This window comes from Panthera uncia, chromosome F1, assembly GCF_023721935.1.
Source record: "Panthera uncia isolate 11264 chromosome F1, Puncia_PCG_1.0, whole genome shotgun sequence".
Classification (NCBI taxonomy): domain Eukaryota; kingdom Metazoa; phylum Chordata; class Mammalia; order Carnivora; family Felidae; genus Panthera; species Panthera uncia.
In genome coordinates, this window is record NC_064813.1 from 31,640,880 (window position 1) to 31,657,929 (window position 17,050).

Here is a 17,050-nt window from a genome sequence, read left to right on the forward strand (position 1 = left end):
GTGTAGCAACTATGTTCCTTTTGCTAACTACTGTGTTTCAAGTACTGAGTAGGGGAGAGTGGGTACCAAGACTGATAAATAAGTGAATGGATCCATACATTTAGAATGATTGATCTCACCCAGTTGCCACTTACTTATTTGCTTGGTTTAACCCAAAATTTTGAAGTATCTGACTGTCTTCCTAAAGCAACATTTCACAAAGGGGAAACTGAAGCAGTAATATTAAAAAACTTGCTGGTAAAGCCATATAACTAGTAAGTGCCAGAGCTGGCTTGGGTTTGGCCTACAGCTGTCTCCAACCCATGGGCACAACCATCCGTTGCCAGGTGCTCAAAGGAAAATGCAGAAGAAACCAAGCTCCCAGTTCTGGCCTTCAGGGGTGGCAAGTATGATGACAATGATGATGGCGACGACGACAACTAACAATTACCAAGTGTTCACTCCGCTGAACACCATTTAAGCACTTGATGTATATTATGCCATTTAATCCTCAAAAAAACAAAAACCCGTTAAGTAGGTTTTAATACCCACTATTAATACCCACTTACTGACATGAAAAGTCAAGCACGGAGCTGCCTAGTTGCTCATGCAGTCAACAGTGATGCAACCAGCTCTCAAACCCAGGCCGCCTGAGCCCAGACCCCAAGCCAATGACTGTGGTCAGCAAGACAGAGCGCGCCCATGGGGGCATCTAGCTCTTCCAGGGAAGTCAGCAGGGCTTAGCAAAAGAGGTGTCCTCCAAACCAGCTGCCAAGAAGGCCTCTGCAGAAAGAGGGGACCGGCGTGCAAAGAAAGAAGAAAATGAACTAGCAAGTCTTGCTCAGGGAACAAAAAGAAATTTAAAGACAATGCTCACGGGGCTGTGAAAAAGCCCTTGAACAGATGCCTGAGGGAGGAGGGGGCTAATTAAAACCGATTTTTGTTTCTAAGCTATTTTGATTCAATGCCCTTGGGCCTGAGGGGACTGACTGGAAAGAAGAAAATAAAGGTGAGGTTCACAATAGAAGGCAAGTGAAAGATGAAGTGGGTTTCAGTTATGGTGTATGAGCATGTGCCGTTAATATCTATAGGAGGAACTAATAGAATTTAGGAACCAAAATGGATATGGGGCGTGAGGAAGTAGGACATTTCCAGAATATTCCCAGGGCTTCTACTCTGGTTGATGCGGGGGGGGGGGGGGGGGGGAGGGGGGGGGGGGGGGGGGGTAGGGTTGGGACTTGAGGGGAGGTAAATAAGGAGTCCCATTTGAGGCAAGCTGAATGGCTAATAAGGTAGATGCTTATCATTCAACTGGGCGGGCAGAAATACAATAGAACACCCAGCATCTCTACAAGGGAAGTAGACAAATGGCATTATCATGTAGACCAGTGTTAGGCCAGAGAATGTTCTGTGATGACAGAAATGTTCTATCTCTGCTCTGCACTGTCCAATAAGGTAGCCAGTAGCTACACATGGCTATTAAGCACTTAAAATGTAGCTAGTGCCACTAAGGAACTGAACTTACAGTTGTGTTGACTTTTAATCATTTATATTTTATTTATAATAAATAATATAGCTAGTAGCTACTATATTGTAAATCTGGACAACACAAGTGGCCCTCAAGTATTAAACACACCAAAGCTGCTTATCAAAGACTGCTGAGATTGGAAGGGACCTTGGAGTTTATCGGGTATAATTCTCTCATTTCACAAATAAGGAAGCTGAGGTCCAAACAGGAGAAGACACTTGCATGAAGTCATTACAGCAAGAGAGCAGAAAGGCAGACTACTGTCGTGGTCCTCTGCATCTGATCCAGTGTCCTTGCCACTTCGCGGACTGCTTCTGTTCTGATGTAAAAATAGCTGCAGTTCTGACTCTGGCGTGTGGAACTGAAGCAGCTCATGGGCAAAGCCGAGTAAAGATCACACACTCTCTCCGCTCCACTAGACATACCAAATTTCGTTGGGTAAGTAACCCCATCAGATATTTTCATTGCAAATTACAGAACCCACTCTGATTAGTTTTAATATGAAAGGGATTTATTAAAGAAGGATCAGCAATTTGCACAGTCTCTGAGAGAGGGTCTCAAAGCCAGGCTTGGAGGCTATGCGGTCAGGACAAATCACACTACCACTGCTGGAGTAGTGACGGGGACCCTACCGTGCCTGCCACTTGGCTCAGGGGAGAGGCTCCCAATCACCAGTGCTGGGTGAGAGGCCCCACACCCGGACCTCTGCCTCTCAAAGCTGGATGGCACTGCCGCCAGGCTCACCAGCATGCATTCCAGGTCCTACCTGCACGTACCTGTTCTCATCGGAGTCTAAAATGGAAGGGGGAATCTGAGACCCTTCCCACACTGCAGGAAAGCAAATTTCTGGCTTCCATCTGGCATGGAAGCCCCATAGGGCAGAATGATCCCAGGAACTAGAAAAAGAATTCGAAAAAGAGGCAGCACCACCATCATTACTTAACAAATGTCCTGTCAAGTAAATAACCCATCTGCACTAGCTCAGACCGCATGGATCTCACAGCCTGTCTTGCTCAGCAGCATCCCTGACTCAGAGCTTTTTACACTTAAAATAATGTCTCTACATTGCAAATTTTCTCAATTAATTCACCAGTGGCTCTTCTTGATTTTTTTAAAAGATACATTTATTCCCTGGAACATCTGTATTGAAAGAAGCTATGTATGGTAGGAAGTGAATTCTGCATTTCAACTCTCAAGAACATGAAGGGTTTCTTTTAGTTTTCTTTTTTTTTAATCTGGGTTTTCTAATTAACAAACCTAATATAGCACAGCCGTGAAGATGAAGAATTCTAAAAACTTCTTCCTCAAAAGTGGTGGCAGTAAGACAGAAGCAAAGTAGATCTGAGAAATCTTCTAAGAGCTGAAAATTACCATAATGTGGAGCATAATCATCAAGGCCATTCCAACCCCCAGATTCTACAAAGAAAGGAAAGGACCACAAGCCTCTCCGAGTGTTTCAGTCTGGAGAATAAATAAGAAAAGCTGTCTTGGACTGTGACCGTGATGGGTGAAGCCGGGGGAGGGGACGTGGTTTTTGACAAGAAAGGGGAGAAAACACCAATGCCTTATGTGAGGCCTTTCAGGAGCAAACCAGATGGGACTCTGCTCCAGGCAGCCCCAGGGGGGAGCCAGCGTTGTGGATGTAGGAGGCCTCCTGTCCTAACAGTGGCTGACATCCAAGAAGAGAGGCACTGGGAGAGGAGCGCTGAGGGCTGAGAACAGGCCTTCGGAGACCCTGCAGATAAAGTTCCAGGGAAAAACGAGAGGCTGGGCTTGTAGGGAGCTCCCAAGACAAGATGGTTACTTCTCACCAGGGGAAGGCTGCAAACCTCCATTCTGAGCGAACCTCCTGGAGCCAACCCCACTCTCTCCAGCTGCCCATGCTTCTAGAGAGGGCCTACTGCCACGTTCCACCATGGCTTCATTGCCTCCAAGTTAATGCCCATGTGCACAACCATACCTTTTACAATATACCAAGCAAACATAAGCAGAGGGAAATAGAAGGGTAGTTTGGGGCTATTGTTCCTCAGCAGAGCAGCTCTCACAGCAGCTGGTTGTCAGAGAACCTTCCCTGGGGAGCAAGGACAGGCCTGGGTCACCGAGCTCCAGCTTGGGGTGGAGCAGCATGGCAATGGCTGAGGTTCAAGAATCCCAATTTCACTAACTTGCCAGCTCAGCCTGTCGCAGTGAGTTTTGAAAAATATAAATCAAATCATGTTATTCCCCTACTTACAACCTTCCAGTGGGCTTTAAAAGGGAACCCAATCCTCTCCACAGTCTGGCAGTGGCCTCTGCCTCCAGACTTCTGTGGATTCCTTGCTCCATGACCCCGCAAGCCCCACAGCTTCCTTCCCTTCTATTCCTCACGGGCCTCCTCTTCATCTCAGGGCCTCGGCGCCTGCCCTGCTCCCTGCCTGGAACAGCCTAGCCCAGACCCTGCTCTGGCTGCCTCCTCCTCCTCACTCACATCTCTGCTCAGTCCCCAGGTGCCTCAGAGAAGCCTTTCCTATCTTTCCTGTGCGGTCACAAATGGCTCTCAGCCCGTGCCTTCCCATCGCCTCATGGGAGTCACTGTGCCCACTGACTTGTTTGCTTGTGTATTCTGTCTCCACCCACTGCAATGCAAGCCAACTGACGGCAGGACATTGTCCACCTATCACTGCCTTTCCCCCAGTTCCTGGAAGACTACTAGGACCACTTACTGGTTACAGAAATGGATTACGTGAAAAGATAAGGAGATGGTTACCAATAAGTCCGTTACATTTTTAAGAGTTAAAATTTATTCATTCAAACATTAAAAAAAAAAAAAATTAGTGGTGCCAGACGCTCAGGCAGCCCCCCTACCCTACACTCTGTGTCCTTGGGTTACTCAGACTGGGAACACTGGGTTTCAGCTCTGTCATGAAGGAAATGAACTTAATCTGTTGCTTTCCTTTTTGTTTTAATGGAAAAAGCATTACATTTTTAAAAAATGAGATATAATTGACATATAACATGTTAAAAACAAGACAACAGACCCAAAATGGAGTTGCTAATGCTAAGCCCCACATCGAGACTTAATCAAACGGAGACTTAACTGCAGTTTCCACTCTCCCAGAAGTGGAATCTTAAAGCAGTCAATCAGGAATCACTACATCAGCACAGGTTAGGTAATGTGACCCACAGACCGCAGTCATTCCCTTTAGCAAAGTAAGCAAAGTGACCCTGCAAAAACCAATCCAGTTTTTCGCCTAGTTTTTGCTTTGTTCCCACTCTCTCCTGGCTATGCAAGTCTTTCATTATATACAGCTCCTCAGGGCTCCTTTCTCTCTGGCTAGATTGCTTACTGCCCTGTTTTGGTTCCTTTTTGCTCAAATAAACTCTTCAAACTTTACACACGCCTCAGTGTATCTTTTAACAAACATCCTATTAAATTTCAGGTACACAGCATAAAAGGCCCAATATGTGTATGTTGCAAAGTGATCACCAGGGTAAGTCTAGTTAACAACCATCATCTCGTGTGGTTACGAATTTGTGTGTGTAATGAGAACTTTTAAGATGTACTTTCTTAGCAACTTTCAGATTTGCAATTCAGTATTATCAGCTGTAATCACCACACTATGCATTACATTCTCCGGGACTTACTGATTTCACAACAAGAAGTTTGGACCTCTCAAAGGGCCCTCTGTACGTTAGACACTATGGGGTATTATTGGAAATGTATTCATGAACCAGACCCTGCTCTCAAAAAGCTCACTGTTGAGGAGGAATGTTTGAGATGCGCAAGCTATAGGCTCCAAACTTCCCTGAGCATACGGGTCACCTGGAGCGAGTGGTAATGATACTGATTTCCTGCCACCTTGCCCCATCTAAAATATTCTGGCAGAATCCCATGGTCTTGGAAGCTTGGGAGGTAGTGCTATCAAGGGAGAAAGAGGAAGGTTGCTTGGAGGAGGCAGCATTGAGATGGACTTGAGATGGGGCAGGATTTGGATGTGGAGGAGGGATGGGCGAATCAGGCATAGGAAACACATGAGCAAAGGAAAGAAGCCAAGAAATTTGGGAGGGACAGAAAGCCGCATTTGGTTCCATTTGGCCACTGCGCAAAGGGAAATAACGGTGGAAAGGCAGCATGAAGACCAACTGTGGTGGCCCACGACATGAGGGTATAGTCTGGTTTTGACTGAAGGGAAGAGAAGTACCGACTGGTTCTGAGAAGGGAGTGACAGCATCAGGTAAGTAGGCAATTTACAGAGGAGCAACCGGTGGCTCATAAAGGGTTTAACGAGCTACCTAACGTCACACTGGTGGAAGGAGAAAGGCCAGAACTCAAACCTGTTACTCTGATTCCAGAGGTAAGGGGGTGGGAGGAGAAGGACAGAACTGTCCCTTACTGAGTCCTCAGTGTTTCCAGGCACAGAGCTAAGTGATTAGCATGTATTATCCCACCTTACCACACCTGTAGGAGTAAGAAGCCTGAGTTTCAGACAAAAGTGCATCTCCTTTCTCCAGAAACAGGAAGGAAAGGGTGATGGGGAAGATGTGAAGGAGACAGACTCAACAGGATTGGGAAACTGAGCAAAGGAATGATGGCGGAAGCAGGGCAGCGCCATGGAAGAGGGGACAGTCTCGTGGAAGGGGGTAGGGACAGCCTGGTAAAGGGGGGGAAGCCCCATGGATGCAGGATAGCTTCTCTTCAGCACCCTGCCTGCATTTTCATTAACTGCCTCTGTCGGGCCTGCTTTGGACTGTGGTTTTCTTCACTTTTTATTTAAAACACTTTGTTACCGGAACACCACACAGATCGTTAGCTGCTGGTTTTCATAAACCACAAGTGGAATGAAAGAAAGGTTTAAAAAGAAGGCTGTGCTACTGCAGTCGCTTCAGAGAAGATGAGCTTGCAGCAGGCAGGGACAAAAGACACTTGGTGGCTCCCCCAGGTGCCACTTCTCCCTTCCAGTTGCCACAAAGAGAAAATCAGCAGGGCCTAATTAGGACTGCAAAGACGCAGAGTGTAGGCTCACCTCAGGTGGGAGCAGCTCTTAATCAGCACATTTGCTTTTCATGCCACTATTAAAATTTATTTCCTTGGACAAACGAAAGTTGACTTCCACGTTATATTTATAAAATTAAAACTCCAAAATCCTAGGGGCACCTGGGTGGCTCAGTCAGATCAATTCTCGATTTTGGCTCAGGTCATGATCCCAGGGACGTGTGATCAAGCCCAGCACCAGGATCTGCATGGAGCATGGAGCGTGCTTAAGATTCTCTCTCACTTCCTTTGCCCCTCTGCACACACTCTCTCTCCCTCTCTCTTTCAAAAAAATAAAAATAGGGGCACCTGGGTGGCTCAGTCGGTTGAGCATCCGACTTCGGCTCAGGTCGTGATCTCAGAGTCTGTGAGTTCGAGCCCCGCGTCGGTCTCTGTGCCGACAGCTCGGAGCCTGGAGCCTGTTTCGGATTCTGTGTCTCCCTCTCTCTCTGACCTTCCCCCGTTCATGCTCTGTCTCTCTCGGTCTCAAAAAAATAAATAAAGGTAAAAAAAAAAAAATAAAATTAAAATAAAAATAAAAATACACAAAATAAATTAAAAAATAAATTTTTTTTTAAGTTTATTTATTTTGAGAGAGAGAAAGCATGAGTCGGGGAGGGGCAGAGAGGGAGGGAGAGAATCCAAAGCAGGCTCCATGCTGCCAGCTATGGAGCCTGATATGGGGCTTAAACCCATGAACCACGAGATCATGACTTGAGCCAAAACCAAGAGTCAGAGGCTTAACTGACTGAGCCACCCAGGCACCCCTAAAAAATAAAAAAAATTAACTTTAAAACATCTAAAATCCTATGTAACAAATCAGGTATTTTGCCTCTGAATTATCTTATGTGTGTATTTAGAATATATACATAACAGGGGCGCCTGGGTGGCTCAGGCGGTTGAGCGTCCGACTTCAGCTCAGGTCACGATCTCGCGGTCCGTGAGTTCGAGCCCAGCGTCGGGCTCTGGGCTGATGGCTCAGAGCCTGGAGCCTGTTTCCGACTCTGTGTCTCCCTCTCTCTCTGCCCCTCCCCCGTTCACGATCTGTCTCTCTCTGTCCCAAAAATAAATAAACGTTAAAAAGAAAAAAATTTTAAAAATAAATTTAAAAAAAATAGAATATATACATGACAGTTTTATCTTTCTTTTATATTTATGTACAAAAATATCTACACACACATACAATAACTCAGAGACAAAATGCCTGTGTATATATGCATATATATGCATCTTGTGTGTGTGTATATATACACATATATACACATATATGTATACACATATACATATGTGTGTGTGTATGTGTATATATATATATACACACACACACACATATATATATATATATCTTTAGTTGTTTCACGTATTCATTTTAGTGTTTCTAAACTCCTAGACTGAATACAGATGCTAATTATCTTCCTATTACCATCTGGTTCTTACTTCCAGGGCCAAATGCCTACCTTCCTCTCCTTAACCTCTGTTTCCAGAGCAGCTGAGAGCCTAAACGGGGATCAACTATCTTAAGGAAAGAGGGAGGCTTATCCCCAGCTCTCTTCCTTCTTCTCGGGAGGAGTCTTTAACCCAAATTAATTCTTCATTTGACTGCTTGCCTTCTTAAAGGCAGACTCTTTTGAACATTTCACACATCACAGAATCCAAGACATATTTCAAATGATGGTGAGCAGACTTCTTTGTCAACACCATGAATGCTACAATTAACTACAGCAAATGTGGTGGTAGACTTTGTGCTACTCAAAATAAAGGAGGTTAAAAAACTACCCTGTGATTCGCGAAGCTCAAAACACCAACATTTTTTAGCCCAAACAACCCTTCTTTTCCGAGCTAGAGCTAGTTTTATGAATGGGTCGGGTATAGGGTGTCACCCAGGGAAAGCCAAAAGCAGCTTTGTGCCTTTCAGAATTCAGTGAGCCATTAATTCACACATTACTGCAATTCGCTGCCCTCTGGCAATTCAAAGACTCCAGACTGTGCTGGAATCTCGGGATCCCCCTCCAGAGGAACAAAAGGCACCACAAGAAGTGAACAGTTCTCCCATTCTACCTTCTCTCTCACCAGAGCAGAAGTCTTCAAAGGGGCATATACTGTTTCATACAAACATTAGCATCTCTGTAGGATTAAATCTACACTATATTGAACACCATTCTAAAAGCAGAATCTGTTTACTTACAGAAAGGAATTTCTCTTCTACTCTGGAGATCTCAAATAGCTTTAGGGCCACACCAGAGGCTCAGTGACGTTTTCTATTTGCCGAAGAAGTATCAGTGGCAGGAGCCCACACTCTGCGTTTCTGCTAGTCCTGACAGGACATCAAGACACTATCCTTAGGACAATAGTAGCGACTCTGATGTACTCACACATGATCTTTAGAATAAAAATGGAAAATAGTGGTAAAGAAAACTCATTTTGCTATTTACAAAAAAAAAATCCTTATTTGAAATGAATTATCTAGCTGAGTATAAATAATATAGAAAAGAAGATGAAAGTACAGCTAGTATTTTTTCTAATTTTTAAATGTATAAGAATAATGGCAATGCAAAAATTGTAAAAGGAAGACAGACAAATTTAATCTTCCAGACATCACAGGAAGATGGATGGCTTCAGGTCTTCTTTTAAAAGTCAGGATGACATCCTGTATCACTTAAAACTATTCCCTAATGTGAGGAACCCAGAGAAGGGCAGGAGGGCAGGTACAAAGCAGTTACAGCGTGCGTTTGTGAGAAGGGTGCAGCTGCCTACAACTCTGGGTAAAATGGAAAAATGCCTGGGGACGCCTGGGTGGCTCAGTTAAGTGTCTGACTCTTGATTTGGGCTCAGGTGGTGATCTCACGTTTCCTGAGATGGAGCCTGAGCCAGGCATCGAGCTCTGTGCTAATGTGGAGTCTGCTTAGGATTCTCCCTCTCCCCTCCCCCCCCCGCCCCGCCCCACTCTCTGCCCTCCCCTGCTCACAACTCCCACCTCTCTCTCAAATCAATAAACTTAAAAAAAGAGAGAAAAATGCCTCAGTCAGCAAGAATCCAACCCAACATCACTAATCATTTTTACTTTTTTTGCCAAAACTAAACTAAGCTAAACTTAAACACGCTACCCTGGTCTTTAAAATGAAACAGAGCTATTTTCTTCCATAATCTCTCTTCCCAGATTGGGCTTTTTTTTTTTTTTCCTTTTTCTTTTGTAGAGTTACATTAAGAATCCCAACCAAGAGCCTTCTTCTGGCGCTATTCTTAAGTGAGTTGTGATTACTGTTTCCTGAAAGTCTTTCCTTTGATTTCTGTGAGATTTGGAAGGACTGAGGTCACTCGATTTTTCCCACAGTCGTCATAAAACACCAATACCAAAAATGCTCACATTTCATTAAACGTGACAGCTCCTTCCTGCCCCACAGCTCAGTGAAATACCCCAACAGCTTAAAGGGAAGCATGCCCCTCCTTGCAGTTGCCTGGGCTGGGATTACAGATAGGGCTCCTGGCTTTGTGGAAATTTATGTCATTCCAGAGAAGTCGACATTGCTTCCATCAACATAAAAGATGCAGCTGATTAATTTCAGGGAGGCTGCAGTTTCTCTTATGCCAAACACAAAGTGTTCAATACAGCCCGATGACCCAGAGTACATGTTAAGAGCTTGTTGTAGCCAATAAATGTAGTTAATTAAAAAAAAAATCGATGCCAATTTCTCCAACACCTCCTCTTTTACAAAGGGAATATATTTTCTTCTCTTAGCCAATACAGGGTGAGAAGGATTCAAGCAGCACTGCCTCACTCTTCCAACCCTCCAGTTCTCCACAGTGACTGAGTAACAGGAAAATGCCATTGCTCTGTGGGCCGCAAAGACACCACTCCCTGCCTTTGCTTCCCAGCTCCCAGGGCAATCACTCGCTGCTTCTCTCCACCCAACTGAAACCACTTTCTCTAAGTCTAAAGGACACTTAACACCTTCTGGTGACTAAATACAAGAGCCCCTCCAATTAAAAAGAAAAAAATCTCCACTCAAACCACCCTCTCCACCAGCTGCCTGGCCTTTCTTCCTTCTCCTTCACAGCTTAACTCCTTTTTTTTTTTCTTTTGAGACACACACACACACACACACACACACACACACACACACACACACACACAGAGGGAGCGTGAGCAGAGGAGGGGGAAGAGGGAGACTGAGAGGGGGAGAGAGACAGAATCTCAAACAGACTCCACTCTCAGCACAGAGCCCAACATGGGGCTGGATCCCATGACCCTGGGATCATGACCCAAGCAGAAGTCGAGTGAGATGCTCAAATGACCGAGCCACCCAGGCACCCCCACTGCTTAACTCCTTGAGACAGTTGCTGCTGCCACTCCATCACCCGCCCCTCACACAGTGCCCCAACCCGCTTCAACCTGACTTCAAGGCCATCATGCCAGTGAAACAGTTCTCACTAAGGCGCCCATGAGAAACAGTGCTCAGTCCCCTTCAGTCTTAACCTCCCAAGCCAGGAGCAGAAAGGATGCATTTCTAAAGGGAGCTACAAATAAAGGGGTGATACCCCCACCCCATCCTGGGATTCCTAAGAGATGGAGAACTGGTGGCTCCCAGCAACTACCTCCCCCCAACATCTCCACCCTCCAGCTCCCAAACTGGGAGGAGCATAAAGGAAGGAACTCAGAGTCTTCAAATTCTTGGCTACCTGGTGCAGAGTGTATCATGGCCATGGGGGAAGGGGGTGGAATGAGGAGACTTCATCACAGAGACTGGGCACTCCTGCAAGAAGGGGAGACTGACCCCCTCATTCCCCAAGTGGATACACAACAAACATGTTGATTTGTTCTGCCCTTACCAGAGCAAAGGAAAGAACAACTGCAGAGAGATGTCAGGGCAGAAAGAAGCCTTACCCCCTACTTCTGCTTGGTTCACAGAACACTAAGGTGACTAGTTAGAGCATCTCACCAGTACCACCCAAAAGGGCCAACTGCCAGGACAAAGGGATCCCAGCACCAGTTACATTAGAAACACTGAACTTCCCCCTTACCCTCCTCCCCACCCAACATAGGAAATGCGGTTGGATCCCAGAAGAAGGAAAGGCAGGAGGGGTCCCAGAGGCAGACCACCCCTCCCCCCACCTCAAGGCCCCTCACACCATAAGCCTGGCAAGTGATAAGCTCAGGGAAAGCTTTAACTCAAATGCCTGTTTTTCTCATAGTGGTATTCCCAGACATATCCAAGTACGTGGCCCATGACAGGATTAATAATTCTTTGTTGAATAAATGGCTGAACAGTTTCTTCTTAATCCTTGCCCTCCTTGTCCTTTCTGCCTCATTTTGTTCATTCACTCGAAGCACAAATGTCTGTTGAAGGTTGACTCTACAATCTAATCACAGAAAGGCGACTAAGACACGTTCCCTGCCCTCAAGAAAGTTAGTAGAGAAAATAAAGTACAAACTTGCATCCGCCACAAGGATCAGGTGAACAGTGGCATGGTAGCAGGACAAAGTACCAAAGACACTAACTCAAAAATCCAAACCACTCCTGGAAGTGTACCCAGACGGCTTTTATCAGCGTACACATGGAATCCTCATGCCTGCCTTTTCGGTGAACTCTGGTCTTTCATCCCTCCTGCTGTAATGCATTTACCCTTTAATGCATCAAGGGTAGTAGTTAACACACTACCATCTATGTGTGATATCCTGGAAAATGCTAGGGAAATCTATATTCCTTGGGCCTAGGGTGGGCCAAAAAGATTTCAATGCACACCTTTGGATGAGGCCCTGGAGAAATGACGAGGTGTGGGTGGCCTTTCTTGGAACACCACTGTATGTGATACAGCACGAAGGAAATGTTGGGGGTTTAGGATAAAGGCGATGCCAATGATGCACGTTTCCCTTCAGACAGCATCTTACCCACACAAAGACGGCCCTGCACGGTGGCGAGCTGAACCACTGTAACACCTACCCAAAAAATCACATGGGATTTATAACTGTGTATTAGCAGACTCTTAGAATTAGCATTTACAGTCTCCTATTTGCAGAAAGCAAATCACTCTACATAATTTCTAGTTCCCTTGTAATCACTAGCTTACAGTCCTTCGGAAACCATTATTGCTTCTCACGTGCCTTTCTGACAAGCGTTTTTTATGACCATTTTTCACCGTTATTAGAATAATACATGCCCAATACAAAAAAAATCTAGAAAATACAGCAAAGTTGACAGCAGAAAAATATGCAAATTTTTACCAGCCCTGTTAATATTCTGGTATATTTCTTGGGGCGCCTGGGTGGCGCAGTCGGTTAAGCGTCCGACTTCAGCCAGGTCACGATCTCGCGGTCCGTGAGTTCGAGCCCCGCGTCAGGCTCTGGGCTGATGGCTCGGAGCCTGGAGCCTGTTTCCGATTCTGTGTCTCCCTCTCTCTCTGCCCCTCCCCCGTTCATGCTCTGTCTCTCTCTGTCCCGAAAATAAATAAAAAAATGTTGAAAAAAAAATTTTTTTAAAAAATATTCTGGTATATTTCCATTTAACCTCTGTTTGATTTAATAGCTATTTGGAATTAATATGCCCCATAAGCCACTCTGGTAAAAATCACCAATAAACTTAGGATATAAACTGCCATCTGTAATCTCTTCCAATTATGAACGAGGTTGTATCTGCATGACTATAAAACAACCAATAGATTCAACTTTAAAAGCTTAAATTCAATGGAGGGAAAATTGGTGAAGTGGGTTAAGGTATGAAGGCAAGCTGACTCTCTTCACTTCTCTATTTGTCTTCCCAGCAGCCCAGCACTTGGAACAAGTTTGCCCATGCTTTTGGGAAACTACCACTTTAGCTATAAACTGCTTTACATAGAAGTTCCTCTGACTGTTTAAAAAAAGGATAATTTTGCGTGCAATTCTTGGAGGCCCAAAACACCGTAATGTTAGCAGTGTGTGGTTTTTTTTTTTTTTGACAAGTATACAATTGCCATTATTTAACAAGATATTTAAAAAGGATTGTATTTTCATCTCAGTCTTCCATAATAGACATGCTATGCAATGATATCTAGAATTAAAATGATGGGCTTACCTGATTAAGAAATCATGCAGTCCAACATCAAAATACCTGTTCAAAGAAGACACAGACAAGTGTATCAGTAAAAGAAATGCGCAGCAATGGCAGACTTGACCAAAAACATGTAAATTGCATTCAGAGCACGGTGAATAAATCAATCACTCTGTAACAGCGGTTCTCAAAGTATAGCCCCTGGAGTGGGGCCACTGCAGCAGCATTACCTGGGAACTTGCTGGACATGCAAATTCTCAGGCCCTACCTCAGGCATACTGATTCAGACACTCTGGGGATGGGGCTCAGCAATTAGATTTGACAAGCCCTCCAGGCAATTCTGATGCAGAACCACTGCTCTATGATAGCAAAAGTGTCTCAGCAAGTCTACGCTTTTTCTCTAGAAAAAAAAAAAAAAAAAAAGCCACAGGGTAGATTTTGTCACTTTGCCAATAGGTGAGTCCTTTTATCACACTAGTTGTCTTAGATGTTTACTTGCTCAAAAATAAATGAAATTATGTTTTACAAGTACAAAACCATGCTGGCCAAAGGTAAGAACAGGGGTGGGGAAGCGTCAACTCTGTCCCTCCATGCTCCTCCCAGCCGCAGTCCCCAGAGCATTATTTTTTTTTAATTTTTTAATGCTTGTTTATTTTTGAGAGACAGAGAGAGACGGAGTGTGAGCAGGGGAGAGGCAGAGAGAGAGAGGGATACCCAGAATCCTAAGCAGGCTCCAGGCTCTGAGCTGTCAGCACAGAACCCAACACGGGGATCGAATTCACAAGTTGCGAGGTCACGACCTGAGCCAAAGTCGGACGCTTAATGGATGGAGCCACCCAGGTGCCCCTGTCCCTGGAGCTTTTTACCAAAGAGCAGCTCTGTCCATAGCTGGGTCTGCCCTGGGAGGGAAGAGAGAAGAGCAGCTCCATGCACTTGCTGGTGAGCCTGCCCTTGTGCCTGGGCCTCTCACCAGGCACCTCCCACCAGTAAGTCCCGGGCAGTGGTGGACCCTTTCACATACAACTTCCCCTGACACCCCCAAATGGGCTGAGTCCATATGAATGGCACTGCCTTGGTTTCTCTACCACATTTGTTCCCCCTACACCTCTAACCACTTAACCAGTGTCCTTCTCTCACCTTTGGGTCTGGTTGTGAGTAAAAAGGCTCGGTGGCCGGAACCATGATGCTGCTGTCCACCACACATAACCACTACTCCTAACACCTAGAAGGTGGTCACTGTGTCCCACCCAACAGACTGGCCTCACAGGTTAGTGGAGTAAAGCCTGCCGGAGTAAAGCCTGAGTTACTTCTGTCCCTACAGACAATGAGCAAGAGAAACAGAAATCCCCCCTAGAGTGGGGTCCGACTGCCCAGGCCCTGACTGTCCCTAGGTTCCAGCTCCACCCCTGCCCCGTTTCTGGAACATTCCAGCATGCCTGGAACCTCACCTCACCTGACATCTAGCGGATGCTTACTGACATTAAAGTAGGATGCAAGCTTCCTTTGTGTACTGAAGCATCTGTTTACAGGTCAATGGACAGAGTAGGAAAGAAGAGAGCAACAAAAGTTCACTGGATCACTTACCTGAAGTCATTACATGATTCAAGGAAGATACATAAGTCTTCTGAAAAGAGCTCTAAAGGGAGATGTCCCTGCAGGATTAGCTGATTTGCTTCAGTTGATACTACACTGACCTGAGATGCTAAGTTCTGCCTACAATCATATTTAATGCAAATTAAAAAAAAAAAAAAAAACTGAAATGATCCCTCCTCTCAACCCAAACCAAGGCCATGTTCCTCGGCCACATAAGTAAATATTCATATGACAGATAGCAATTTTAAGATCTCCAGGACCTGCAATGTGGGAGATACAAGTTGTATAGATTAGAACACAGATCTCAGCTTCCTTCACTCATCCAAAACCTATTCAGCCCTTTCAATTACATCAGCTACATAAAGGATCAGACTCTGTTGCAGGAATCATAGCATAAAATAGACACAGAGGGGATCAGAAAGAACCACAATATGGTGGTGAGGTAGGTGAAGGAAGATTCTGAGGGAGTAATGAACAACCTAATAATATTCACAGAAAGGACTATGAAGTATTTAGAAGATGGCAACTACTGTATGGTGCCCACATACACAAGCCATTGCTGGTGAGGCCAGGGATTGGCATCTCCATTCATCAGTGCAGGGAACTAAAGCAGAGAGGCTAAATAACCTGCAGAGCTCACAGCTAGTAGAGGACAAATCTGGGAGTCAAACTGGGCCCTAAAAGCCATGAATTGCTTACTCTTCCCACTAAAAGCATAGGCTCTCACTGCCTCTCATTATTAATAATTGAAAATTATTCTTCATTCTAAGAACTGGTCCCTTTCCACCTCCTCTGATTTCTGGTTTTCCCACCATGGCTGCCCAGCCCCAGGCAAGCCCACCCCCTGCCTCCCTGGGCACAGCTGCCCCACAAGTGCCATCTATCTCCCTGAGTCTTAGAATCAAGTCAGGTTCTGGGAAGTTATATACCCTCTCTAGGCTGCAGCTTCTCCGTGGGAAAATGGATAGCCCTTATTCATGGAGGGTTATGAGAATTCGGTGATAAGCAAAAATACAGTGCTTAGCACAGTGCTTGGTATACTGTGAGTACTCAATAAATAGTAATCTCCTTCCCTCCAATTTTTAAGAGAAGTTGTGGTTTATATATACAATGGAATACTACTTGGCAATGAGAAAGAATGAAATATGGCCCTCTGTAGCAACATGGATGGAACTGGAAAGTGTTAATGCTAAGTGAAATAAGTCATACAGAGAAAGACAGATACCATATGTTTTCACTATTATGTGGATCCTGAGAAACTTAACAGAAGACCATAGGAGAGGGAAGGAGGCAAACCATGAAAGACTCTTAAAAACTGAGAATAAACTGAGGGTTGATGGGGGGTGGGAGGGAGGGGAAAGTGGGTGATGGGCATTGAGGAGGGTACCTGTTGGGATAGCACTGGGTGTTGTATGGAAACCAATTTGACAATAAATTTCATATTAAAAAAATAAAAAAGAAGAAAGAGAGAGAGAGAGAGTTGTTTTAATGGAAGCCCAATAGTAGGAGAAGGAAGCCACATCGAAAGGACATAACATCTCACTATGCAGCCCAGAAAGACAGGTGAGGTGATCCAGGGCACAGGGAGGGCCTGAACAGTAGGGTAGAGGGTAGTACAGCTGGAGAGCTGAGGGACAGGGACAGAACTCAGGAAACAGGCAAGGGAGCAGGAAGACCAATTATTCTATGGAGGCCTCATAGGGAGCCTTGAAGTTGGATGTGAGAGCCGGCGGGGAGTGCAGGGGAGCGGGGTCTTGCCACCAGGCAGGGAAGGCATCATCCTATCCTGCCTGCCCTGGCCCTGACTGGCATCTCACTAAGAAGTGCCAGCACACACTGGTGCATGCCCAGCTTCACCTGCCACCACGGTATCCTCTAAAATCTAGGGCCTAAATGTACAGAAGTCAGTGATTGTGA

General features: G+C 45.3%; 1 protein-coding gene across 1 annotated transcript in view; it reads right to left on the reverse strand.

Moving 5' to 3' along the window:
* HHAT (hedgehog acyltransferase) overlaps positions 1-17,050 on the reverse strand; it is a 314,228-nt gene that overhangs the window by 136,587 nt on the left and 160,591 nt on the right. The window contains exon 9 of the mRNA XM_049634210.1: positions 13,565-13,600. Coding sequence (XP_049490167.1) covers positions 13,565-13,600 — 36 coding nt within the window. The remainder of the gene's footprint in view (positions 1-13,564; positions 13,601-17,050) is intronic.